Here is a 21,213-nt window from a genome sequence, read left to right on the forward strand (position 1 = left end):
GCTTTAAACTTGGGATTTTCCTGCCCCAGCCTCCTGAACCACTGGGATTATAGCCGTGAACCACCATGCCTGGCTCTGTATCTTTTTTTGAAAACTCCTTATTGTGAAATATCACACAGAGACAGTAATGATGTGTAATCATAAACATGCGTCTTTTTTTTTTTTTTTTTTTGGTACCAGGATTGAACCCAGGGTGCTCAACCCTAACCATATCCCCAGCCCTTTTTATATTTTATTTAAAGACAGGATCTTGATAAATTGCTTAAGGACTTTGCTAAGTTGCTGAGGCTGGCTTTGAACTCACGATCCTCCTGCCTCAGCCTCTTGAGATGCTGGGATTACAGGCATGTGCCACCATGCTTGGTTAAAGTAAACACTTTACATTTAAAAGTTTTTACCATAACCTAATCTAGCTCTAATAAGATCAATAGAGACATCTAGGTAGTTGAGGGAGGCAAAAAGATTGGTAACAAAATAAGGACATAGAATCCACAGGACATAGTAATTGAATAGATGAACATGACTAGACATGAAGAAGGTTCAGGAATTATGGTTGGCATCATCATTTGCTTGGTAGTATTATCTCCTAAGAAGGGAATGATGAGCAAGTTTGTGTAGGGGCTCAAGAGTGTATCAGTTTGTGTTTTGGGTCTCCGTGGGACACCTGAGTATCATTTATGGAGCTGAAGAAAGATATCTCAGTGCTCCTCAAGTTTTAGTCTGCACAAAAGTCACCTGGAGAAGTACCAAATCCTTCCTGGGCATCTCCCAGAAATTCTGTGAGTAGGTTGGGGGTAGAGTGCCAGATTTGCATTTTGAACAAATTACCAGGTGATGCTGATATTGAGCTAAACTAGATATTTAGGAGTTACCTGGAGAGATTTTTAAATTTTTAAATTTCTTTGTAAAATTCCTGTGTGATTATTACTGAGTTTTTTTCTTAACTAACTTTCCCCAGTCTTTGCTAACAAGCTATATTGCTTCTCTACAGCCAAAGCTAGTGAATTTGTATATTTATATCACTTAAACCTTTCTAGACTGATTTTTTTTCTTGTAAATACTGAAAGGATTTTTTGAAAATAACAAACTTTACTTTAGGATGGCTTTATGTTCACAAAATTGAGAGGAAAATACAGATAGTTTCCATTCAGCCGTGGTCTCCACACATATACAACTTCCCCGTTATTGACGTCCCTTGCTACAGTAGTGCATTTCATATAAAGGGACTTGAGCACCATGGATTTTATTGTCCAGAGTGTGTCCTGGAACCGGTCCCTGTGGATACAGAGGGATGACTGTGTTCTCTGTTGCGTCTTGCTGTATCGGTTGGGATGTCCAGTGTCATGTGTAAAGGCAGTGGTGGGGGCACATCCTTCTTCTCCTGGTCTCACCAGGAAAGCTTCCTAGTTCTCACCATTCTGCATGATGTCAACTTGAGCTTTGTGGGTTTTAGATCAAGTTGACGGATCTCCCCTTAATTCCTGTTTTGCCAGGAGTTGTCATGAGTGGGTTTTGGAGTCGGCAGGTGCTTTTTCGTATCTGGATTTGTGATTTCTGCCTTGTGTGTTGTGTTACGGTAATTGATTCTCAAATGCTGAACCAGCCCTGCATATCTGCAATCAGTCCCACTTGGTGCTGGGTGTGGTTCTTTTTATACGCTGTTGGGTCTGACTTGCTAATACAGGTAACCCTTTAGACCTGTGGAGGGTTGGATCCAGGACTGTCTGCCTGCAGATGCTCAGATGGCATATAGAGTTTTCATATGAGCTGTCACATCCTCCTGTGCACTTTAAATCACCTCTAAGTTATACATAGTGCCTGATGCAGCATGAATTCTACAGGAATTTATTGCACTGTTGTTGGGCAATAATGACAAGTCTATATACGTGTTCAGTAATTGTTTTCTTGAATTTTTTTAAACATTTATTTTTTAGTTGTAGGTGGACACAATATCTTTATTTTATTTTTTTGTGGTGCTGAGGATCGAACCCAGTGGCTTACGCATGCTAGGCGAGTGCTGTACCTCTGAACCACAACCCCAGCCCTTTCTTGAATATTTTTGATGTGTGGTTGAATCTGTGGATACAGAGAGCCAACTACTCAGGGAAGATTTCTACATGATGTTCATGGGAGACAATGCTTATAATTTTCTTTTCTTCTAATATCTTTGGTATTAGGGTAACATTGACCTTCTAGAACGAGTTAGGAAGTATTCCCTTTGTTTCTGTCTTCTGAAAGAGAGTGTAGAGAATTTGGCAAAAATTCACCAGTGAACCCATCTGGACGTGGTACTTTCTGTTCAGGAAAGTTATTATTGATATAGTTCTTTAATTGATACAGGCCTATTCAGGTTGTCTTTTTTTTCCCCCAGGTGTAGATGGACAGATGCCTTTATTTTATTTTATTTTATTTATTTTTATGTGGTGCTAAGGATCCTGTGGTAGGCCAGTGCTCTGCCACTGAGCCCCAGCCCCAGCCCAGGTTGTCTGAGTTTTAACAGTTTGTGTCTTTTAAGCAATTGTGACATTTCATGTGGGTTTATCAAATTCATAGGCACCGAGTTGCTTAGAACATTCCTTTACTATTCTTTTAATGTTCAGGGGATATGAAGTGACCCTTTTCCACCAACATTTGTGTCATCTCTTTTTTTCCTTAGTTAACGTGGCTAGCATCTTACTATTGATTTTTTATTTTCCCTTGTTGAGGGCCACAGCCGAGTCGGGATGACGCATGGCATTTTTGCCAGAAGTAGTGGTTGAGAGGTGACGCCAGCAAGTCATTTAGATGATGACTTTTGAGTTCTTGCGGAGTTCCCATTGAGTTCCGGTTGAGCTCTCCTGGGGATTCCTGAAGAGTTCTCATTGGTTGGGGAAGTGCCGGAGGCGGGATTTTCTGGTTGGGGGTTCCTGGAGGAGCCCTGTGGCGTTCAGGGGAGTTCCCGGGGAGTGTGTGTGGAGTGTGCTGGTGGAGTTCAGAAATAAAGTTTGTTCCTGCTTCAGTGGCTCATGATTTGTGCCCAGCCAGACTGCGGCATTCCCTATCCAATATCTTATTTTCAATTTCATATTTCTGCTCCAATTTTTCTTTTTCTCTTGCCTACTTTGGATTTAATTTGCTGTTTTTCTAGCTTCTTAAAGTGGATTGATTTTGAATCTTTCTTTTTAAATACATAGATGCATTCATTGCTGTGTATTTCCCCCTAATCGCTGCTTTAGCAATATTCTGCTAATTTTGGTAAGTTCTATTTTCATTTTCATTTGTGTCAAAGTATTTTGAAATTTTTTTTTTTTGCAATTTATTCTTTGACCTCTGTGTTATTTAGAAGTGTGTTGTTTAATCTCCATGTATTTGGAAATTTTCCATTTAACCCTTGTTTTTTATTTCTAGATCACTGATTTCTTGTTCCATTTAATTCTGTGGTCTTGGGAGGATATGTCATGGTTTCTACTCTTTCAAATGTGTAAAGGTTGTTTTATGACCCAGAATGTGATCTGTCTTGGTGAAAGTTCTATGTGAGCTTGAGAAAATGTGTACTCTGTTTTTGCGAGAACATTATAGAAGTTATACTTAGTGCGTTAAAGGTGTCATTGAGGTCAATTGTGTCCTTATTGATTTCCTGCCTACTGGATCTGTGCATTTCTGATAGAGAAGACTTCAGTTGTCTTCAACTGTGATAGTGGATTCATCTATTTCTGTTTCTTCTTTTTTTGGGTACTGGGGATTGAACTCAGGTGCACTCGACCACTGAGCCACATCTCCAGCCCTATTTTGAATTTTATTTAGAGACAGGGTCCCACTGAGTTGTTTAGTGTTTCTGTGTTGCTGAGGCTGGCTTTGAACTCATGATCCTCCTGCGTTAGCCTCCTGAGCTGATGGAATTACAGGTGTGGCCACTGCTCCCGGTTGTATTTCTCCTTTTGGGTATAAAATGCCCCACCTATTTTGATATTCTGTTGTGATGTGAATACACACAAAGAATTATAATGTTTTCTAGGAGCATTCTTTATTTGTAATAATATTTTTGGGGTTCCAGGGTTGGAATCCAGGGCCTCATACATTCTTTTGACATTCTGAATTTATTTATTTATTTATTTTTTTGAGAGAGAGAGAGAGGGGGAGGGAGAGAATTTTAATATTTATTGATTTATTTTTTTAGTTTTTGGCAGACACAACATCTTTCTTTGTATGTGGTGCTGAGGATGGAACCCAGGCCACACGCATGCCAGGCGATCGCGCTACTGCTTGAGCCACACACATATATATATATATATATATATATATATATATATATATTTTATTAGTTGTTTAAAACATTACAAAGCTCTTGACATATCATATTTCATACATTTGATTCAAACGGATTATGAACTCCCATTTTTACCCCGTATACATATTGCAGATTCACATTGGTTACACATCCACTTTTTTACATACTGCCATACTAGTGTCTGTTGTGTTCTGCTGCCTTTTCTATCTTATGTTATCCCCCCTCCCCTCCTTTCCCCTCCACACCCATCTTCTGTCTCTACCCCATCTACTGTAATTCATTTCTCTCTCTTGTTTTTTTCCCCCTTCCCCTCACTTCCTCTTATATGTCATTTTGTATAACCATGAGGGTCTCCTTCCTTTACCATGCAATTTCCCTTCTCTCTCTCTTTCCCTCCCTCCTCTAGTCCCTGTTTAATGGTGATCTTCTTCTCATGCTTTTCCTCCCTATTCTGTTCTTAGTTGCTTACCTTATATCAAAGATGACATTTGGCATTTGTTTTTTAGGGATTGGCTAGCTTCACGTAGCATAATCTGCTCTAGTGCCATCCATTTCCCTGCAAATGCCATGATTTTGTCATTTTTTAGTGCAGAGTAACCATTGTGTATAAATGCCACATTTTTTTTATCCATTCATCTACTGAAGGGCATCTGGGTTGGTTCCACAGTCCAGCTATTGTGAATTGTGCTGCTATGAACATCATTGTAGCAGTATCCCTGTAGTATGCTCTTTTTAGGTCTTTAGGGAATAGTCCAAGAAGGGGAATAGCTGGGTCAAATGGTGGTTCCATTCCCAGCTTTCCAAGGAATCTCCATACTGCTTTCCAAATTGGCCGCACCAATTTGCAGTCCCACCAGCAATTACAAGTGTACCCTTTTCCCCACATCCTCTCCAGCACTTGTTGTTTGACTTCATAATGGCTGCCAATCTTACTGGAGTGAGATGGTGTCTTAGGGTGGTTTTGATTTGCATTTCTCTGACTGCTAGAGATAGTGAGCATTTTTTCATGTATTTGTTGATTGATTGTATGTCCTCCTCTGAGAAGTGTCTGTTCAGGTCCTTGGCCCATTTGTTGATTGGGCTATTTGTTATCTTACTGTCTAATTTTTTGAGTTCTTTGTATACTCTGGATATTAGGGCTGTATCTGAAGTGTGAGGAGTAAAGATTTGTTCCCAGGATGTAGGCTCCCTATTTACCTCTCTTATTGTTTCTCTTGCTGAGAAAAAAACTTTTTAGTTTAATTAAGTCCCATTTGTTTATTCTTGTTGTTAACTCTTGTGCTATGGGTGTCCTATTAAGGAATTTGGAGCCCGACCCCACAATATGTAGATCGGAGCCAACTTTTTCTTCTATCAGACGCAGAGTCTCTGATTTGATATCAAGCTCCTTGATCCATTTTGAGTTAACTTTTGTGTACGACGAGAGAAGGGGATTCAGTTTCATTTAGTTGCATATGGATTTCTAGTTTTCCCAGCACCATTTGTTGAAGATGCTATCCTTCCTCCATTGCATGCTTTTAGCCCCTTTATCAAATATAAGATAGTTGTAACTTTGTGGATTAGTCTCTGTGTCCTCTATTCCCTACCATTGGTCCACCCGCCTGTTTTGGTACCAGTACCATGTTGTTTTTTTTACTATTGCTCTGTAGTATAGTTTGAAATCTGGTATCGGTATACCGCCTGATTCACACTTCCTGCTTAGAGTTTCTTTTGCTATTCTGGGTCTTTTATTTTTCCATATGAATTTCGTGATTGCTTTGTCTATTTCTACAAGAAATGCCGTTGGGATTTTGATTGGCATTGCCTTAAACCTATAGAGTACTTTTGGTAATATCGCCATTTTGATGATGTTAGTTCTGCCTATCCATGAACAGGGTATATTTTTCCATCTTCTAAGATCTTCTTCTACTTCTCTCTTTAGGGTTATGTAGTTTTCATTGTATAAATCTTTCACCACTTTTGTTAGGTTGATTCCCAAGTATTTTATTTTTTTTGAGGATATTGTGAACGGAGTGTTTTTCCTCATTTCCATTTCAGAAGTTTTATCGCTGATATACAGGAATGCCTTTGATTTATGTGTGTTGATTTTATATCCTGCCACTTTGCTGAATTCATTTATTAGTTCTAGTAGTTTCTTTGTAGACCCTTTTGGGTCTTCTAGGTATAGAATCATATCATCCGCAAATAGTGATAATTTAAGTTCTTCTTTTCCTGTTTTTATGCCTTTAATTTCTTTCGTCTCTCTAATTGCTTTGGCCAGTATTTTGAGAACTATATTGAATAGAAGTGGAGATAGAGGGCATCCCTGTCTTGTTCCAGATTTTAGAGGGAATGCCTTCAATTTTTCTCCATTCAGAATGATGCTAGCCTGAGGCTTAGCATAGATAGCTTTTACAATGTTGAGGTAAGTTCCTGTTATCCCTAGTTTTTCTAGTGTTTTGAACATAAAGGGATGCTGTACTTTGTCGAATGCTTTTTCTGCATCTATCGAGATGATCATATGTTTCTTATCTTTAAGTCTATTGATGTGGTGAATAACATTTATTGATTTCTGTATATTGAACCAGCCTTGCATCCCAGGAATGAGTCCTACTTGATCATGGTGCACAATTTTTTTGATGTGTTTTTGTATTCGATTCGCCAGAATTTTATTGAGGATATTTGCATCTAGGTTTCTTTCTTTGAAGTGTCTTTGTCTGGTTTCAGAATCAGGGTGATGTTGGCCTCATAGAATGAATTTGGAAGAGCCTCCCCTTTTTCTATTTCCTGAAATAACTCAAAAAGTATTGGTATTAATTCTTCTTTAAAGGTTTTGTAAAACTCCGCTGTATACCCATCCGGTCCTGGGCTTTTCTTGGTTGGTAGTCTTTTGATTGCTTCTTCTATTTCATCCATTGATATTGTTCTGTTCAAATTGTGTGTATCCTCCTGACTCAGTCTGGGCAAATCATATGACTTAAGAAATTTATCGATGTCTTCACTATCATCTATTTTATTGGAATATAGTGTTTCAAAATAATTTCTAATTGTCTTCTGTATTTCTGTAGCATCTGTTGTGATATTGCCTTTTTCATCCCGTATGTTAGTAATTTGAGTTCTCTCTTCTTCTCTTCATCAGTATGGCTAAGGGTCTGTCGATCTTATTTATTTTTTCGAAGATCCAACTTTTAGTTTTGTCAATTTTTTCAATAGTTTCTTTGTTTCAATTTCGTTGATTTCCACTCTGATTTTAATTATTTCTTGCCTTCTGCTACATTTGCTGTTGTTTTGCTCTTCCTTTTCTAGGGCTTTGAGATGAAGTGTGAGCTCATTTATTTGTTGTTTTTTTTTCTTTTTTTGAGGAATGACCTCCAGGCAATGAATTTCCCTCTTAAAACTGCTTTCATTGTGTCACATAGATTCCGATATTTTGTCTGTATTTTCATTTATATCTAAGAATTTTTTGATTTCCTCCTTTATGTCTTCTGTAACCCGTTGATCATATTGTTTATTTTCCATGCGATGTAGGATTTTTCCTTCCTTCTTTTATCATTGATTTCCAGTTTCATTCCATTATGATCAGATAAAATTCATGGTATTATCTCCACCCCTTTATATTTACTGAGGGTTGCCCTATTGCATAATATATGGTCTATTTTTGAGAAGGATCCATATGCTGCTGAGAAAAAAGTATATCCACTTGATGATGGTTGATATATTCTATATATGTCAGTTAAGTCTAGGTTATTGATTGTGTTATTGAGTTCTATAGTTTCTTTATTCAACTTTTGTTTGGTGGATCTGTCCAATAGTGAGAGAGGTGTGTTGAACTCACCCATAATTATTGTGTTGTGGTCTATTTGATTCTTGAACTTGAGGAGAGTTTGTTTTATGAACGTCGCAGCGCCATTATTTGGTGCATAAATATGGATAATTGTTATATCTTGTTGGTTAATGGTTCCTTTTAACAGTATATAATGTCCTTCCTTATCCCTTTTGATTAACTTAGTCTTGAAGTCGATTTTATTCGATATGAGTATGGCCACCCCTGCTTGCTTACGAGGACCGTGTGTGTGGTATGTCTTTTCCCAACCTTTCACCTTTATCCTGTGTATGTCTTTTCCTATCAGATGTGTCTCCTGTAAGCAGCATATTGTTGGATTTGTTTTTTTAATCCATGTTACCAGCCTATGTCACTTTATTGGTGAGTTTAAGCAATTAACGTTTAGAGTTACTATTGATATATGGTTTTTACTTCCAGCCATGATTGATTATTTATCTTTTATTTAATTTTAATTTGGTTTGTTTCTCCATGATTAGCTTTCCCCCTGCCCTCTTGCTTTACTGAGGTACTTCCCACTGTTGGTTTTGGTTATTGGTTTTCATTTCTTCCTAGTGTAGTGTTTTGCTCAAGATTCTTTGCAGTGCTGGTTTTCTGGCTGCAAATTCTTTTAACTTTTGTTTGTCATGAAAGATTTTTATTTCGTTGTCGTACCTGAAGCTTAATTTTTTTGGATACAAAATTCTTGGTTGGCATCCATTGTCTTTCAGTGTTTGAAATACGTTGTTCCAGGATATTCTCGCTTTCAGCGTCTGTGATGAAAAATCCGTTGTTAACCTTATTGGTTTACCCCTGAATGTAATCTGCCTCCTTTCTCTTGTAGCTTTTAATATTTTCTCTTTGTTCTGTATATTGGATATCTTCATAACCATGTGTCTTAGTGTTGGTCTACTGTGATTTTGTATGCTCGGTGTCCTGTATGCATCTGCAATTTGTACATCCATTTCCTTTTTTATCTCTGGAAAGTTTTCTATAATTATTTCATACAACAGGTTGCTCATTCCCTTGGTTTGAACCTCTATACCTTCCTCTATCCCAATGACTCGTCACCAAGTTTCGTTTTTTTATGTTATCTCATGTCTCTTGGATATTTTTTTCGTGATTTTTAACCAGCCTTTCTGAGTTGGCTAGACTCTTTTCAAGATGATATATTTTGTCTTCATTATCTGACGCTCTGGCTTCTACTTGGTCCACTCTGTTAGTGATACTCTCATTTGAGTTTTTAATTTGGTTTATAGTTTCTTTCATTTCTAGAATTATTGATTGATTTTTTAATAATCTCTATCACCTGATAAAGATGCTTATTTGCTTCTTTTATCTGTTTATGTAGGTCATTTTCAATGTGTTCTTTCGTTGTTTGAATTTGCTGCCTCATGTCCTCTTTAAGATTCCATTCCATCTGTCTAAGGTATTCCTTGAGTTCTTTATTTGACCATTTTTCTGATGCCTCTAGGTCTTCTTGTATATTTAGGCTGTCCTGCATTGTTTGTACTCCTTTTCTTCCTTGCTTTTTCATGCTGCTCATGTTACTTCTTGTTCTGTTTGACTGCTGAGTTACTATTTACTCTTATAAATTTATTTGGTTTTGTGTGTCTCTGGAGTCTGTCTTTTGTGATGGGAGACTATGACTAGAGATGATGAGTTTTGTTGCACTTTAATGCAGGTTTATTCATTTCCTAAACTGTGTACGGATTCTGATGGCATATAGTGGTCTGCGATTTGGTCTTGGGACTTATATTTTGGTTGAATGATGTGATGGTATTGAGGTTGGTATCTCTTGGCAACCTTGGAAGGTCGCTCTACTGACGAGGGATATTAACAGGAGAATGGTCTGGAGTATTTGGGGGTAGCTTGGGACATGGTAGCAGTATATAACACCTTGGAACATTTACCTATACATATTTAGTAAATTACACATAAACTGCATCGTGATGCTTGGGAGTAAAGGTATTAGAAGGGAAGGGAAGAAGTCACTAAAGAGAATGAGAGTAAACAGGTAGAATTCAAGGAAAGGGGGATAAGGAAATTTAAAAGAAATGAAAAGACAAAAGAAAAAAATAGAAAATAAAAAAAAATTAAAAAAAAATAAAAAAAAAATAAAAAATAAATAAATAAATTTAAAAAATAAAACAAAATAAAAAAAATTGAAAAAGTGCAGTCTTAGAGTTCAATTAACTTCTCTTCCAGTAGGTGGAGCTGTGCCCACCGGGCCAACCTTCTCCTGTCAATACGCCCGAACCAATCACTGTGAAACAGCTCCTCCTCCCTGACTGGGTGGGTCTCCAATCCTGATTGCCTAGGGACCTTTCTTGTGTCTAGTCACTTCCCCACTTTTCCTCCAGCCAGGCACCGCTCACAGGTGACGCTCACCACAATACTGGCTACACGCCAGGTCTGCTACTCCCAGAAGCCCTATTTTCTTGAACGACTGGGCACACTCTCCCTGTTTGCCAGTCCCTCAGACCCTAAGGTTGTGGAGCTTGGGGCTGAGAACCCTCAGCATATTCTGCTTGCCCTCCGGTAACCACGCCCCCGGTAGCTGGTGCAAGAGACCTCAGTTGTCAGTGCTGGTGGGAGCGGTAGCTGGGCGTCCCCTCGGTCTGACTATCGCGCTCACGGGAGAGCTGGGAGGGTCCGTTGAGGTTTCCCTGCTGTGTGGAGGGGGGTCTAGGGGGTTACATACCTGCCGCCGCTGGTTTCAATGAAGTTATCTCCTCTGCTGCATTCTGGTGATGTCAGTTCTCTGCCATGGTGATATCTCATGCGAATGGCGACAGTTCATTCCCTTTGCTGGCTGACCGATGCAACAGGTCGGTCCTGACCTGCTCTCCCAAGCCCCGTCTCAATCCTGTGGCCACTGCCTATGGAGGCTCGGTTGGTATTAACCTCCGCAGGATCAGGTAAAGCTGACAAGTTGTTTCAGCGGGATCGGGATCGTTTAGTGCTGAGTCACAGCAGTTTGTCTGCAAGACGCAAGCCATCGGGAGCCTGATTTCAGCCACTCCAGGCTCGGTGTGTGTTCTGAGAGGTGAAGATTGTTTGCCCCAGATCCATGTCAGTTCAGCATTGCCTAGTGCTCCTGAGCAAACACCATTTAGATGGTTTAAGACTCCCTATGCTCGTGCAGCTGAAGAGGTCAGAGACTTGATCTCTCCGCGCCCGCTGCCATGTTGGATCTCCCCTCATACATTTTTGATAAATGTTTTGCCACTGATCTACACCCCAGCCTTGAGGACTCTTCTCATGCAGTGCTCTTCTTTAGATGTCTGCTTTGTCTGAAATTATTGTAACCACTCTTTCTTTCTTTTGGTCAGTGTTCGCATGGTTTTTCTTTCTATATTCTCTTTTTCTTTGATACCCTCTTGCTCTGCCCCCGTTCTAGGGATTGAATCCAGGGCTCTTCGCCACTGGGCTACTTTCACAGCTGTTTTCTATTTCTTGAGGCAGTGCTGAGGTTACTAGCACCCCAGTAGAGCAGATTCCTGCTTCGAAATGTATACTATCTGGGAAAATAAAAAGTCTGAAAAAAAATCAGTAAGGAATAAAATACAACAGACACTTTTTAAAAAGCCTGGCTCCTCCGACCCTCACTCTCCTTGGTAATAGTGTAAGTTCACCAATAAAGTTCTAGTTTTCTATTTGTAGCAAAAAAAACCCCAAAAAACAAAAAACCCAGAAATTAGATTTAAAGGCGGGATGCCTGGTGGATCTTCCAGCCCTGAGAGGAACTGGATCTGAATAATCCTTTATTTAAGATCCTTTATTTAAGGGGAAGTACATCAGAAGTTTCCATGTGGCAGGCTTCTCGAGGAAGACAGGGTAGGGATGGGAAGACAAGTTGTTTGGTGGCTGATTATACCATCTCTGGCAGCTGCATTTGAACCTAGGGCTTGGAGCTGAGGCAGAGCATCAGCATGACCTGGGCTTTCTTGAACCAGGAGTCCCCAGAAAAGTGGCCTCCCTGCCTTGTGTTGGCTCAATAGACCCATAATTTATGCCTGGTTTCCAGCAAGGCAGGATTTTGCTTAGTTGCCCAGGCTGGCCTGGGATTGGAGATCCTCCTGCTAGGGCCTCCTGAGTAGCTGGGACTACAGTTGTGTGCTACCACATGTGGTTTGTATGTTAATATCTTAAACCTGGTTTTCTTGGTTGTGTTTTTTTACTCATTGTTTTGGGGACTCATAGGCAAATATGATCCTAGATCCATGTAATTAACACAGCTTTTTCCAGTATCGTTAAATGTACAGATTTATTCAGGGATTTCAGCTCTAACTAGTCTCCTTGATGAAGCCTTTCTTTTCTGTGGCATAGATTTTCATACTTCATCTTTTTTTTATGATTTTTACTCTAAATATAATGACCGTATTCTTTTGATTTTATATCATTAGCTAATGTTTTCTTCTGTGTTCTCTTTACTGATATTCTCAGCTTCTGAAGAGAATTTGTCAGTAACCCCACGGCTCTTACACAGATACTCAGTAGACGTGTAATTGGCTTATGAAAGTGGCAGGAAAGGAATTTAATTTTCTCTTTATTGAGATCATTATTCCAGAAGCTATTTTGCTGTCTCCCCTCTTGTAATCATCCTGTATTTCTGTGTGCGTACCGCATAGGTACAGATGTTGATTCATTACTAAAACAGACATTAAAGATACAAGGTTGCTGGGTGCAGAGGCACATGCCTGTAATCCTAGCGGCTCAGGAGGCTGAGGCAGGATGATCTCGAGTTCAAATCAGCCTCAGCAATGGTGAGGCACTAAGCAACTCAGTGAGACCCAGTTTCTAAATAAAATACAAAGTAGGCTGAGAATATGGCTCCGTGGTTGAGCGCACCTGAATTCAATACCAGGTAACCTCCCCCGCAAAAGGCATAAGGTCTATTTACTTTTCCCTAAAAGTTAACAGTGATAACATGGAATAGCATTCCTTCCCCCTCAAAATGTGTCAAACTATGTTAGAAAGAAAAATGAATTGGTTTTATTTTTTGTGGTGTTTGGGTAGAGCCCAGGGTCTCATGCATGATAGGCAAGTAGTCTACCCCTGAGCTAGATTCTCAGCCCAGGAGAATAGTGAATTTTTAAATGTGTTATTGAGAAATAATGTTAAACTTACAGAAAAGTTGTAAGAATAACACAAAGAATACCCACATGCCCTTTACCTACACGGCTCACATGTTGCCACATTTGCCTTATCATTTGGTTTACATTTTTTCCTGAAACATTTGAGAATAAATTATACATATCATGGTATTTTACCCTTACATACTTCTGTATTTCCTAAGAATAAAAATTTGAAAACACACACACACACACACACACACACACACACACACACACTTATATTTATTTTGGTACTGGGGACTCAACCTAGGGGTGCTTAACCACTGAACCACATCCTCAGTCCTTTTTGTTTTTTATGTTGAGACAGGGTTTCACTAAGTTGCTAAAGCTGGTCTTTTTTTTTTTTTTTTTTTTTAGAGGAGGGAGAGAGAGAGAGAGAGAGAGAGAGAGAATTTTTAATATTTATTTTTTAGTTCTCGGCGGATACAACATCTTTGTTGGTATGTGGTGCTGAGGATCGAACCCGGGCCGCACGCATGCCAGGTGAGCGCGCTACCGCTTGAGCCACATCCCCAGCCCGCTAAAGCTGGTCTTGAACTTGTGATCTTCCTGCCTCAGCCTCCCGAGTCACTGGGATTACAGGCATGCACCACCTGCCTAGTGAGGATTTGAATATATATTTTTAAAAACCACTTCAACTGAACTTGGTGGTGCATATCTGTAGTTCCAGAAGCTTAGAGGCTGAGACAGGAGAATTGTGAGTTCAAGGGCAGCGTGGGCAATGTAATGAAAATCCTGTATTGTTATGGTTTGGATATGAGGTGTCCTGCAAAATCTCATGTGTGACACAATGCAAGAAGGATCAGAGGAGAAATGATTGGGGTTGAGAGTCTTACCCTAATCAGTAAATTGATCCCTGATGGGATTAACTGAGTGGTAACTGGAGGCAGGTAGGTTATGGCTGGAGGAAGTGGTTCGTTGGGGTCGTGGCTGTGGGGTGTATATTTTGTTTCTGGAGAGTGGAGTCTCGCTCTGCTTCCTGATCACCATGTGAGCTGTTTCCATCTGCCACACTCTTCTGCCATGATGTTCTGCCTCACCTTGAGCTCCAAGGAATGAAGCTTGCCTTCTTTAGACTAAAACCTCTGAAACTGTGAGCCCTTAAATAAACTTTTCCTCTTCTACAACTATTCTAGTCAGATCTTTGAGTCACAGCAGCAAAATAGCTGACTAGAACATGTCTCAAAAGATAAAAATGGGGCTGGGGTTATGGCTCAGCAGTAGAACGCTTGCCTTGCACGTGCAAGGCCCTGGGTTCGATCCTCAGCACTACATAAAAATAATAAATAAATAAATAATAAAGTTATTGTGTCCAACTACAACTACAAAAAATAAATATTAAAAAAAAAGATAAAAAGAACTAGGGTACTACTCAGTGGTAAAGCATCCTGGGTTCCATCCCTAGGATCACAAAGAACATAAATCACAGTTTTATATAATAAAATTTTGATCCAAATGAAAAATGAAGTCACTTCCTAAAATTCAGGCTTGAGGAAATCAAAGCCATGCCTGACTGTGAAAGGTATTGGATGGGAAGACAGCTGCGCCAATGGTGAGCCTCCTGTCCGCACAGAAGGCTGAGTCGGTGCGCAGTTCTTGGAGAAACCTTTTCTTTCCTCCCACTTGGCCCAGGTATTGTATGATGTTCCAAATGGCACTCAGCCCACAGTTGGATGTCTTGTGGGACCTGAAGAACACCTGCAGTGTTCATTAGCAGCATCATGGCCTTGCTACTTTCAGATCATTCTGGCAACCACTGCAGTTTGAACAGAGACCTGAACATGAACTCCTGTCCTTCATGACCATCTGTCTCCTGGATGATTGTGTCTTTGTCCCCCTCTCCTTTGTTACTTACATGCGGTCTTTCCCCCTGTGTGTCCATATCTCTCTTAACCTTGTCTCTTCTGATTACTGGGCACACTGCTCAGACTTCACAGCTAAATATAGCAGCTATGAAAGCCGTGGAATTGCTAAATTTTATTTTTAATTTCCCCCCAATTCTCTCATCAAAAAGGGAGGAATGGCAGAGTTGGGTGTGGTGACACATATGTGATCCCAGCAACTCAGAAAGTTAGGGCAGGATTGCAGGTTTGAGGCCAGCCTTGGCAACTTAGTGAGACCCTGTCTCAAAATAAAAAATAGAAGGGGCTGGGGCTGTAGCTCAGTGGTAGAATACTTGCCTAGCATGTGTGAGGCTCTGAATTTGATCCCCAGCACCACATAAAATAAAAACAAATGAAATAAAGGTATTGTGTCCATCTACAACTAAAAAATATTAAAAAAAAAAAAAAAGGTGGGGCAATGGTGGTGAGAAAAAGGCAAGTCTGGCCTGCTATCTCAGCCACTTGGGTGGCTGAGGCAGGATCATGAGTCAAGCCCAGCTTGGGTAACCTAGTGAGACCCTGTCTCAAAATAAGTAAGTAAGTAAATAAAAGGAATGGCTTTTAAATTTACTTAATACAGAAAAAAAAATTGCCTTATTTGCTTTTTTTTTTTTTTTTGTATCTTTCAGTGTCAGAGTCAAGTGTTGAGATCCAAGAAGTTTCTCCAGAAGATGTCATTCACGATGACTCATCCCAGTATTTGATGATGGGAAGAATACTAAGCCAAGGAACCATGTATTCCAGCATTAAAGGAACCTGGAAATGCAAGGGTGGTCCTGACACACTTCAAGGAAATCAGGGATGTACTGGGAAAGTGGCAGACCATCACCAAGAAGCTCTACCTCGACACATGAGTATCTGTGCGGTAGAAAGGCCCTATGGATGCCGCGAGTGTGGGAAGACATTCAGTCGGCGGTTTTCCCTCGTGTTACATCAGAGAACTCACACTGGAGAGAAACCGTATGTGTGTAAGGAATGTGGCAAAACCTTTAGCCAGATTTCAAACCTGGTGAAACATCAGATGATACATACAGGGAAGAAACCCCACGAGTGTAAGGACTGCAATAAAACCTTTAGTTACCTTTCCTTCCTTGTTGAGCACCAGAGAACACATACTGGGGAGAAACCCTACGAATGTACTGAGTGTGGAAAGGCCTTCAGCCGTGCTTCCAATCTCACCCGACATCAGAGGATTCACATAGGGAAGAAGCAGTATGTTTGTAGGAAATGTGGGAGGGCCTTCAGCAGTGGCTCTGAACTTATTCGCCATCAGGTGACACACACTGCAGAGAAGCCATACGAGTGCACTGAGTGTGGGAAGGCGTTCCGGCGCTCCTCACACCTCACTCGACATCACAGCATCCACACGACCAAGACCCCCTACGAGTGCCCTGAGTGTCAGAAGGCGTTCCGTTGCCACTCGTTCCTCACAAAACACCAGAGAGTCCACGCTGGAGAAAAGCTCTACGAATGTGATGAATGTGGAAAAGTCTTCACTTGGCATGCGTCTCTCACGCAGCACACGAAGACCCACACTGGAGAGAAGCCCTACACCTGTGCTGAGTGCAACAAAGCCTTCAGCAGGAGCTTCTCCCTCATTCTGCACCAGGTGACTCACACTGGAGAGAAGCCTTATGTTTGCAAAGTGTGCAACAAATCCTTCAGCTGGAGTTCAAACCTTGCTAAGCACCAGAGAACACACTCACTGGACAACCCCTATGTTTATGAAAAGTCATTTAATTACCACTCTTTTCTTGCTGAACACACTATAAAGAAAACCTAAGAACAAATTCATCAGTAAACAGCAAAAGGTAATGCCTCACTTTCCCTTCAGACAACTCTCAGAAAGAAGCCTTGTGTAAATGTAAAGATGTGATCCACACCTTATTCAAAATCCTGAAGAAGAGTCCCAAAATCTGTGGGAAAGCCATTCTAGCTGCTCATTCTCTATCAGAAGACGAAATCACTATTGAGGAAATTGTTCTTATAGCACTGAGAATACTCTTCATTTGGTAGGAGTCTCTCACTCTACTTTTGTAAATTCCTTCCTATTAAGATATGAGGAAACTTTTATTTGAGATATCAGTCCTTATTCTTCATCTGTTAGTTCAGCCAGGACAGATGCATGGTAAGAAAGAGCTTTAGAAAAGGGTACTTTGGACATCAGAAAGTACATAAATGAAGTGATGCATAGAAGCACAGTGCTTGGGAATTCCTATATTTTCCATGCACTATTTATTAAAATTTTAAATACTCTTGAAGGAGAGAAGGCAGTATCTGAAGCTCAGATGAGGGAATCATGTTGAAAAACTACTCTAATGAGCAGTCATCTTGGGTGGAATCAGTGTGGGGAAGGGTCTCATTTTGGGGTGGGGGGAGATGGGATTTTTTTTAAAAAGTGAATTCAGAAGAGGAAGTTATGAATAAACCTTTTGGCTTTTACTAAACTAATCTTGTACCTGCTCATCTTCCACAGCATATGTGACTCTGAAAGTATAACTACTACGATATTGACATCCACAAGAAGAGTGCTCTGCTTTCATAGGAACATCATACAAACACAGAAACATTAGGCGTTTTCTGGTTTTAACTTTGCAATGAGAGAATTTGGTTTTAAAGTTATGCTAACTCCTGTTTATCCTTGAATCTAACTAAGACAGTCTGAAATGGAAGATGCATCACAGCAAATTTCCCAGGCAGTTTCCCTTTTTTGTTCCATTTACAGAGAGAACAGTTTTCTCATAAGCACATATATAAGCCTTTTGGCATGATCAGCTGCCCAGCTGGCACAGCTCACACCTTCAGGGTAAGTTTGCTTTGATCAGCAAGGTAAGCAATTTCATAGAAGGAATCAGTAAATAGGAGTAACTTTATTGAGCACTGATACTATAGTAGCTGCACATCTGTAAAAGGTGTTAATGGATAAATATCTCATTTCAGAGTCATTTTTTAATACCTTTATTTTATTTGTTTATTTTTATGTGGTGTTGAAGATCAAATCCAGTGCCTCACACGTTCAGAGTCATTTTTTTAGGAGATAAAACCTAGAATAATCTGGTCCTGGAGAGCCTTATTTACATGCCACTAGACTTCTGCATGAATGTTCAGAAGGGCTGCATTCTCTGGAAGCTTTTGTCATTATGCCATTTTTGTATACATATTTTGAAGCGTCCCAAAGCTTTGCATAAGATTCGTTTAGGAGAGGCTGATATTGATCTTAAAACTGTAGTCTGGCTCAAACACTGATAATGCCTGGATAGAGATGGGTATCTAGTATCGGATTTGGTTTTCTAAGGTAGTTGGTAGTCTGTATCAGGGTGAAGATCATGTTACCTGAGCTGTCAATATTAGGGAGAACATGAAAACACTTTATTTAAGTTGATATTTTATGTACTTAAGGGTTTACCTAATATATTCCATTATCTGATTCAGATCCAGGAACCACCTGCTCTCCTCTCAGTGGGACCTGACTTGTGTGAAATATAGTCAGGTGTTGGGGATTGTGGCCCATGTCCAGATCAGGGCCTGTGAATTAAGAATGGTTTTTACAATTTTTAAATGTCTGTTTATTTTTTAATTTTTATTTTCAAAGGATGAAGAATATGCAATAGAGATATATATGGCCTGCAAAGTTTAAAATAGTGTCTGGACCTTTATAGAAAACTTGTCAACTGTGATATAAATGAATATTAAGTTTACTCACTGATAATTATATTATATTTGGTTTTCAATAAATAACCTATGGAATTTAACATGTAAGTGAAACTAAAGAAGCATGGGGACAGCACAAGAAGGAGGGTGCCAAGTAAAGAGTGGGGGACCCTTGCAGGACCAGGGAAGTGGGGGACCCTTGCAGCACCAGGGAAGTGGGAGAGGTGTTGATTGGGCTCTTTGTTCATCTAGGGGCAGGTTAAGTAGGTATGTACTATTTGGGAAAATTCATAGATGCTATAAACTTCTCCCTGTATTACTGTGTTTCAGTCAAGTTTTTACAAGTCTACAAAAGGAGAATAAACTAAGCTTTAGCACTGAGACAGGAAGGTACTCTGAATGCAGAAAGATAAGGGGATAGAGCAACAGTATATTCAGAGTGAGTGAAGTAAATGCTGTTTGTGTGGTAATAATCCAACCTCGAGCTTCACTTTGCATTTAACATTGGTAATCTGCCCCCTGTCTGAGAACTTCCTAGATTTCTGGTGCTGAAATCTTGGAATTCCCTTTCTTCTCTGATGTCTTGCTTCCAAGTGACTTCAGTTCTATCTTTATCTCCTGCCTAAGCACAAAAATCAGCCCACACTCCTCTTCCATCTTCCTTTTTGGATTCCTTTGCAAATACATACACTCACATTGTATTGATTGCACTCACATACTGTTTTTAAAAAAACAGTATATTTAATTTTTCTCACATATAAAGATGTCCTGGTCTGGGGATGTAGTTCAGTGATAGAGCACTTGCCTAGGCCTTGGGTTTCATCCCAAGCACTGCCCAAAAAAGAGAGTCCTGGTAATAAGCAGGGAGGAGGACTAGCACAGCTATTCAAAGCTGTTTTGAGGAAGCAGGAGCTCTTCTACATTATCTTTAGGCAACAGTTGTCATTCTCCTGGGCACAAGATAGATGTCTCTCTCAGCTTCAAAAATGGTACCTTTGAAGGCAGAAGAAAGAAGGCAGAAAGGCAAAGTTTTGCAAAAAGAACAAAGTAGTCAGGTCCAGTGATACTAGTCTATTTCTGATTGGTCAGGAAAGAAGGATGTCGTCACCCTTGGCTACATTAGTTAGGAAGGATGAGCAGTTAGGCCAGAAGCAATATTTGTCTTATTGGTCCTGATGGCAACTCTCAAGAAAACACCAATAAAGTAGCTTTACGTGTTCCAGATACTGTGAACCAGTGCAGCAACTCAGAACTCAAAAAGGCAACTGAAACACTTCACATGTGAAAAATATGGAATTGTAAATAGCCAAGGATCAAAAATATCATGACAAATAGATAATATTCAAATATATTAACATGGGACAAAATGTGTTATAAAGTCAAAGGAGTATCTTCAGGGCCATATTTAACCTTAAATGCTAATTTTAGAGAAGAAAGACCAAATAATGAGTTTGAAGTGCACCATTAGACAATGAAAAAGATGACAACAGACTCAACACATACAGGGTTTCTGTCTCATCATGAAGTCTCTTGTGTATAGTAAGTGAAGGGCTCTGAAAGCTTTCCCACATTGGATACATTTGTAGGGTTTCTCCCCAGTGTGAATTCCTACGTGTCTCCTCAGGGAAGAGGAACTGGTAAGACCTCCCCACACTCCTTCCTTTGGTAGGCCTTCTCCCTGGGGTGAGTCCTGTTAGGCATCCTGAGGGATGAGAGGCTCCTGGCTTTCCCAGTCACTGCATTAAAAAAGTCCCCTCAAGTGTGTGTCTTCTTGTGAACCTTGTGAGAGCTGGGGTTGAAGACTTTCCCACAGTCACTGCACCCATAGAGTGTCTCCCTGGCATGTATTCTCTTGTGTTCTATGAGGTAAGAGCTGCGCCAAAGGATTTTCCACACAGGTCACACTCATAGGGTCTCTCTCTAGGTCACACTCATGTGAGTTCTCACATGAGCCTTAAGAGATGGTTTTTGACTGAAAGCTTTTCCACATTGATTGTACTCATAAGGTCTCTCTCCAGTGTGACTTCTTACATGTCTCCTTAAGGTGGAGGAGTTGTTGAATACCTTCCCACATTCTCTACATTCATATTTTTTTCTCACCCATGTGACTTTTTTTTTGTGCAAAATAAAATTAGATTTCCTTTTTTTTTTTTTTGGTACCGGGGATTGAACTCAGGGGCATTCGATCACTGAGCCACACCCCCAACCCTCTTTTGTATTTTATTTAGAGACAGGGTCTCACTGAGTTGCCAAGTACCTTACTTTTACTAGGCTAGCTTTGAATTTGTGATCCTCCTGCCTCAGCTTCCTGCTGAGTTTACAGATGTGTACCACCGCACCTTGCTTGGATTTCCTTTTAAAGGCTTTTCCACATTGATCACGTTCATATTGTTTCTCACCAGTATGAATCTGTTCTTGTTACTTAAGGGGCAAATGATGACAAAATGTTTTCTTCTTTTTGATGTGTTCATG

The 21,213-nt window shown here is 40.1% G+C and overlaps 1 protein-coding gene across 10 annotated transcripts in view; it reads left to right on the top strand.

Moving 5' to 3' along the window:
• Window positions 1–18,931, top strand: part of ZNF84 (zinc finger protein 84) — a 90,307-nt gene extending 71,376 nt beyond the window's left edge. For 5 of the 10 annotated variants that reach the window (XR_014021109.1, XR_014021112.1, XR_014021113.1 and 2 more), the window contains one exon: window positions 15,720–17,480. Coding sequence is in view for 3 of the 10 variants with exons in the window: in XM_081286776.1 (XP_081142902.1) it covers window positions 15,720–16,873 (1,154 nt within the window). In the remaining 7 variants the exon portion in view is untranslated. Of the gene's footprint in view, window positions 1–15,719; window positions 17,482–17,819 lie in introns of those variants that run through there. The other 5 variants (XR_014021111.1, XM_081286776.1, XM_081286778.1 and 2 more) reach the window with 2 other exon arrangements.
• The last annotated feature ends 2,282 nt before the right edge of the window (window positions 18,932–21,213 follow it).

This window comes from Spermophilus citellus, assembly GCF_964194105.1.
Source record: "Spermophilus citellus genome assembly, chromosome: 3".
NCBI lineage: Eukaryota > Metazoa > Chordata > Mammalia > Rodentia > Sciuridae > Spermophilus > Spermophilus citellus.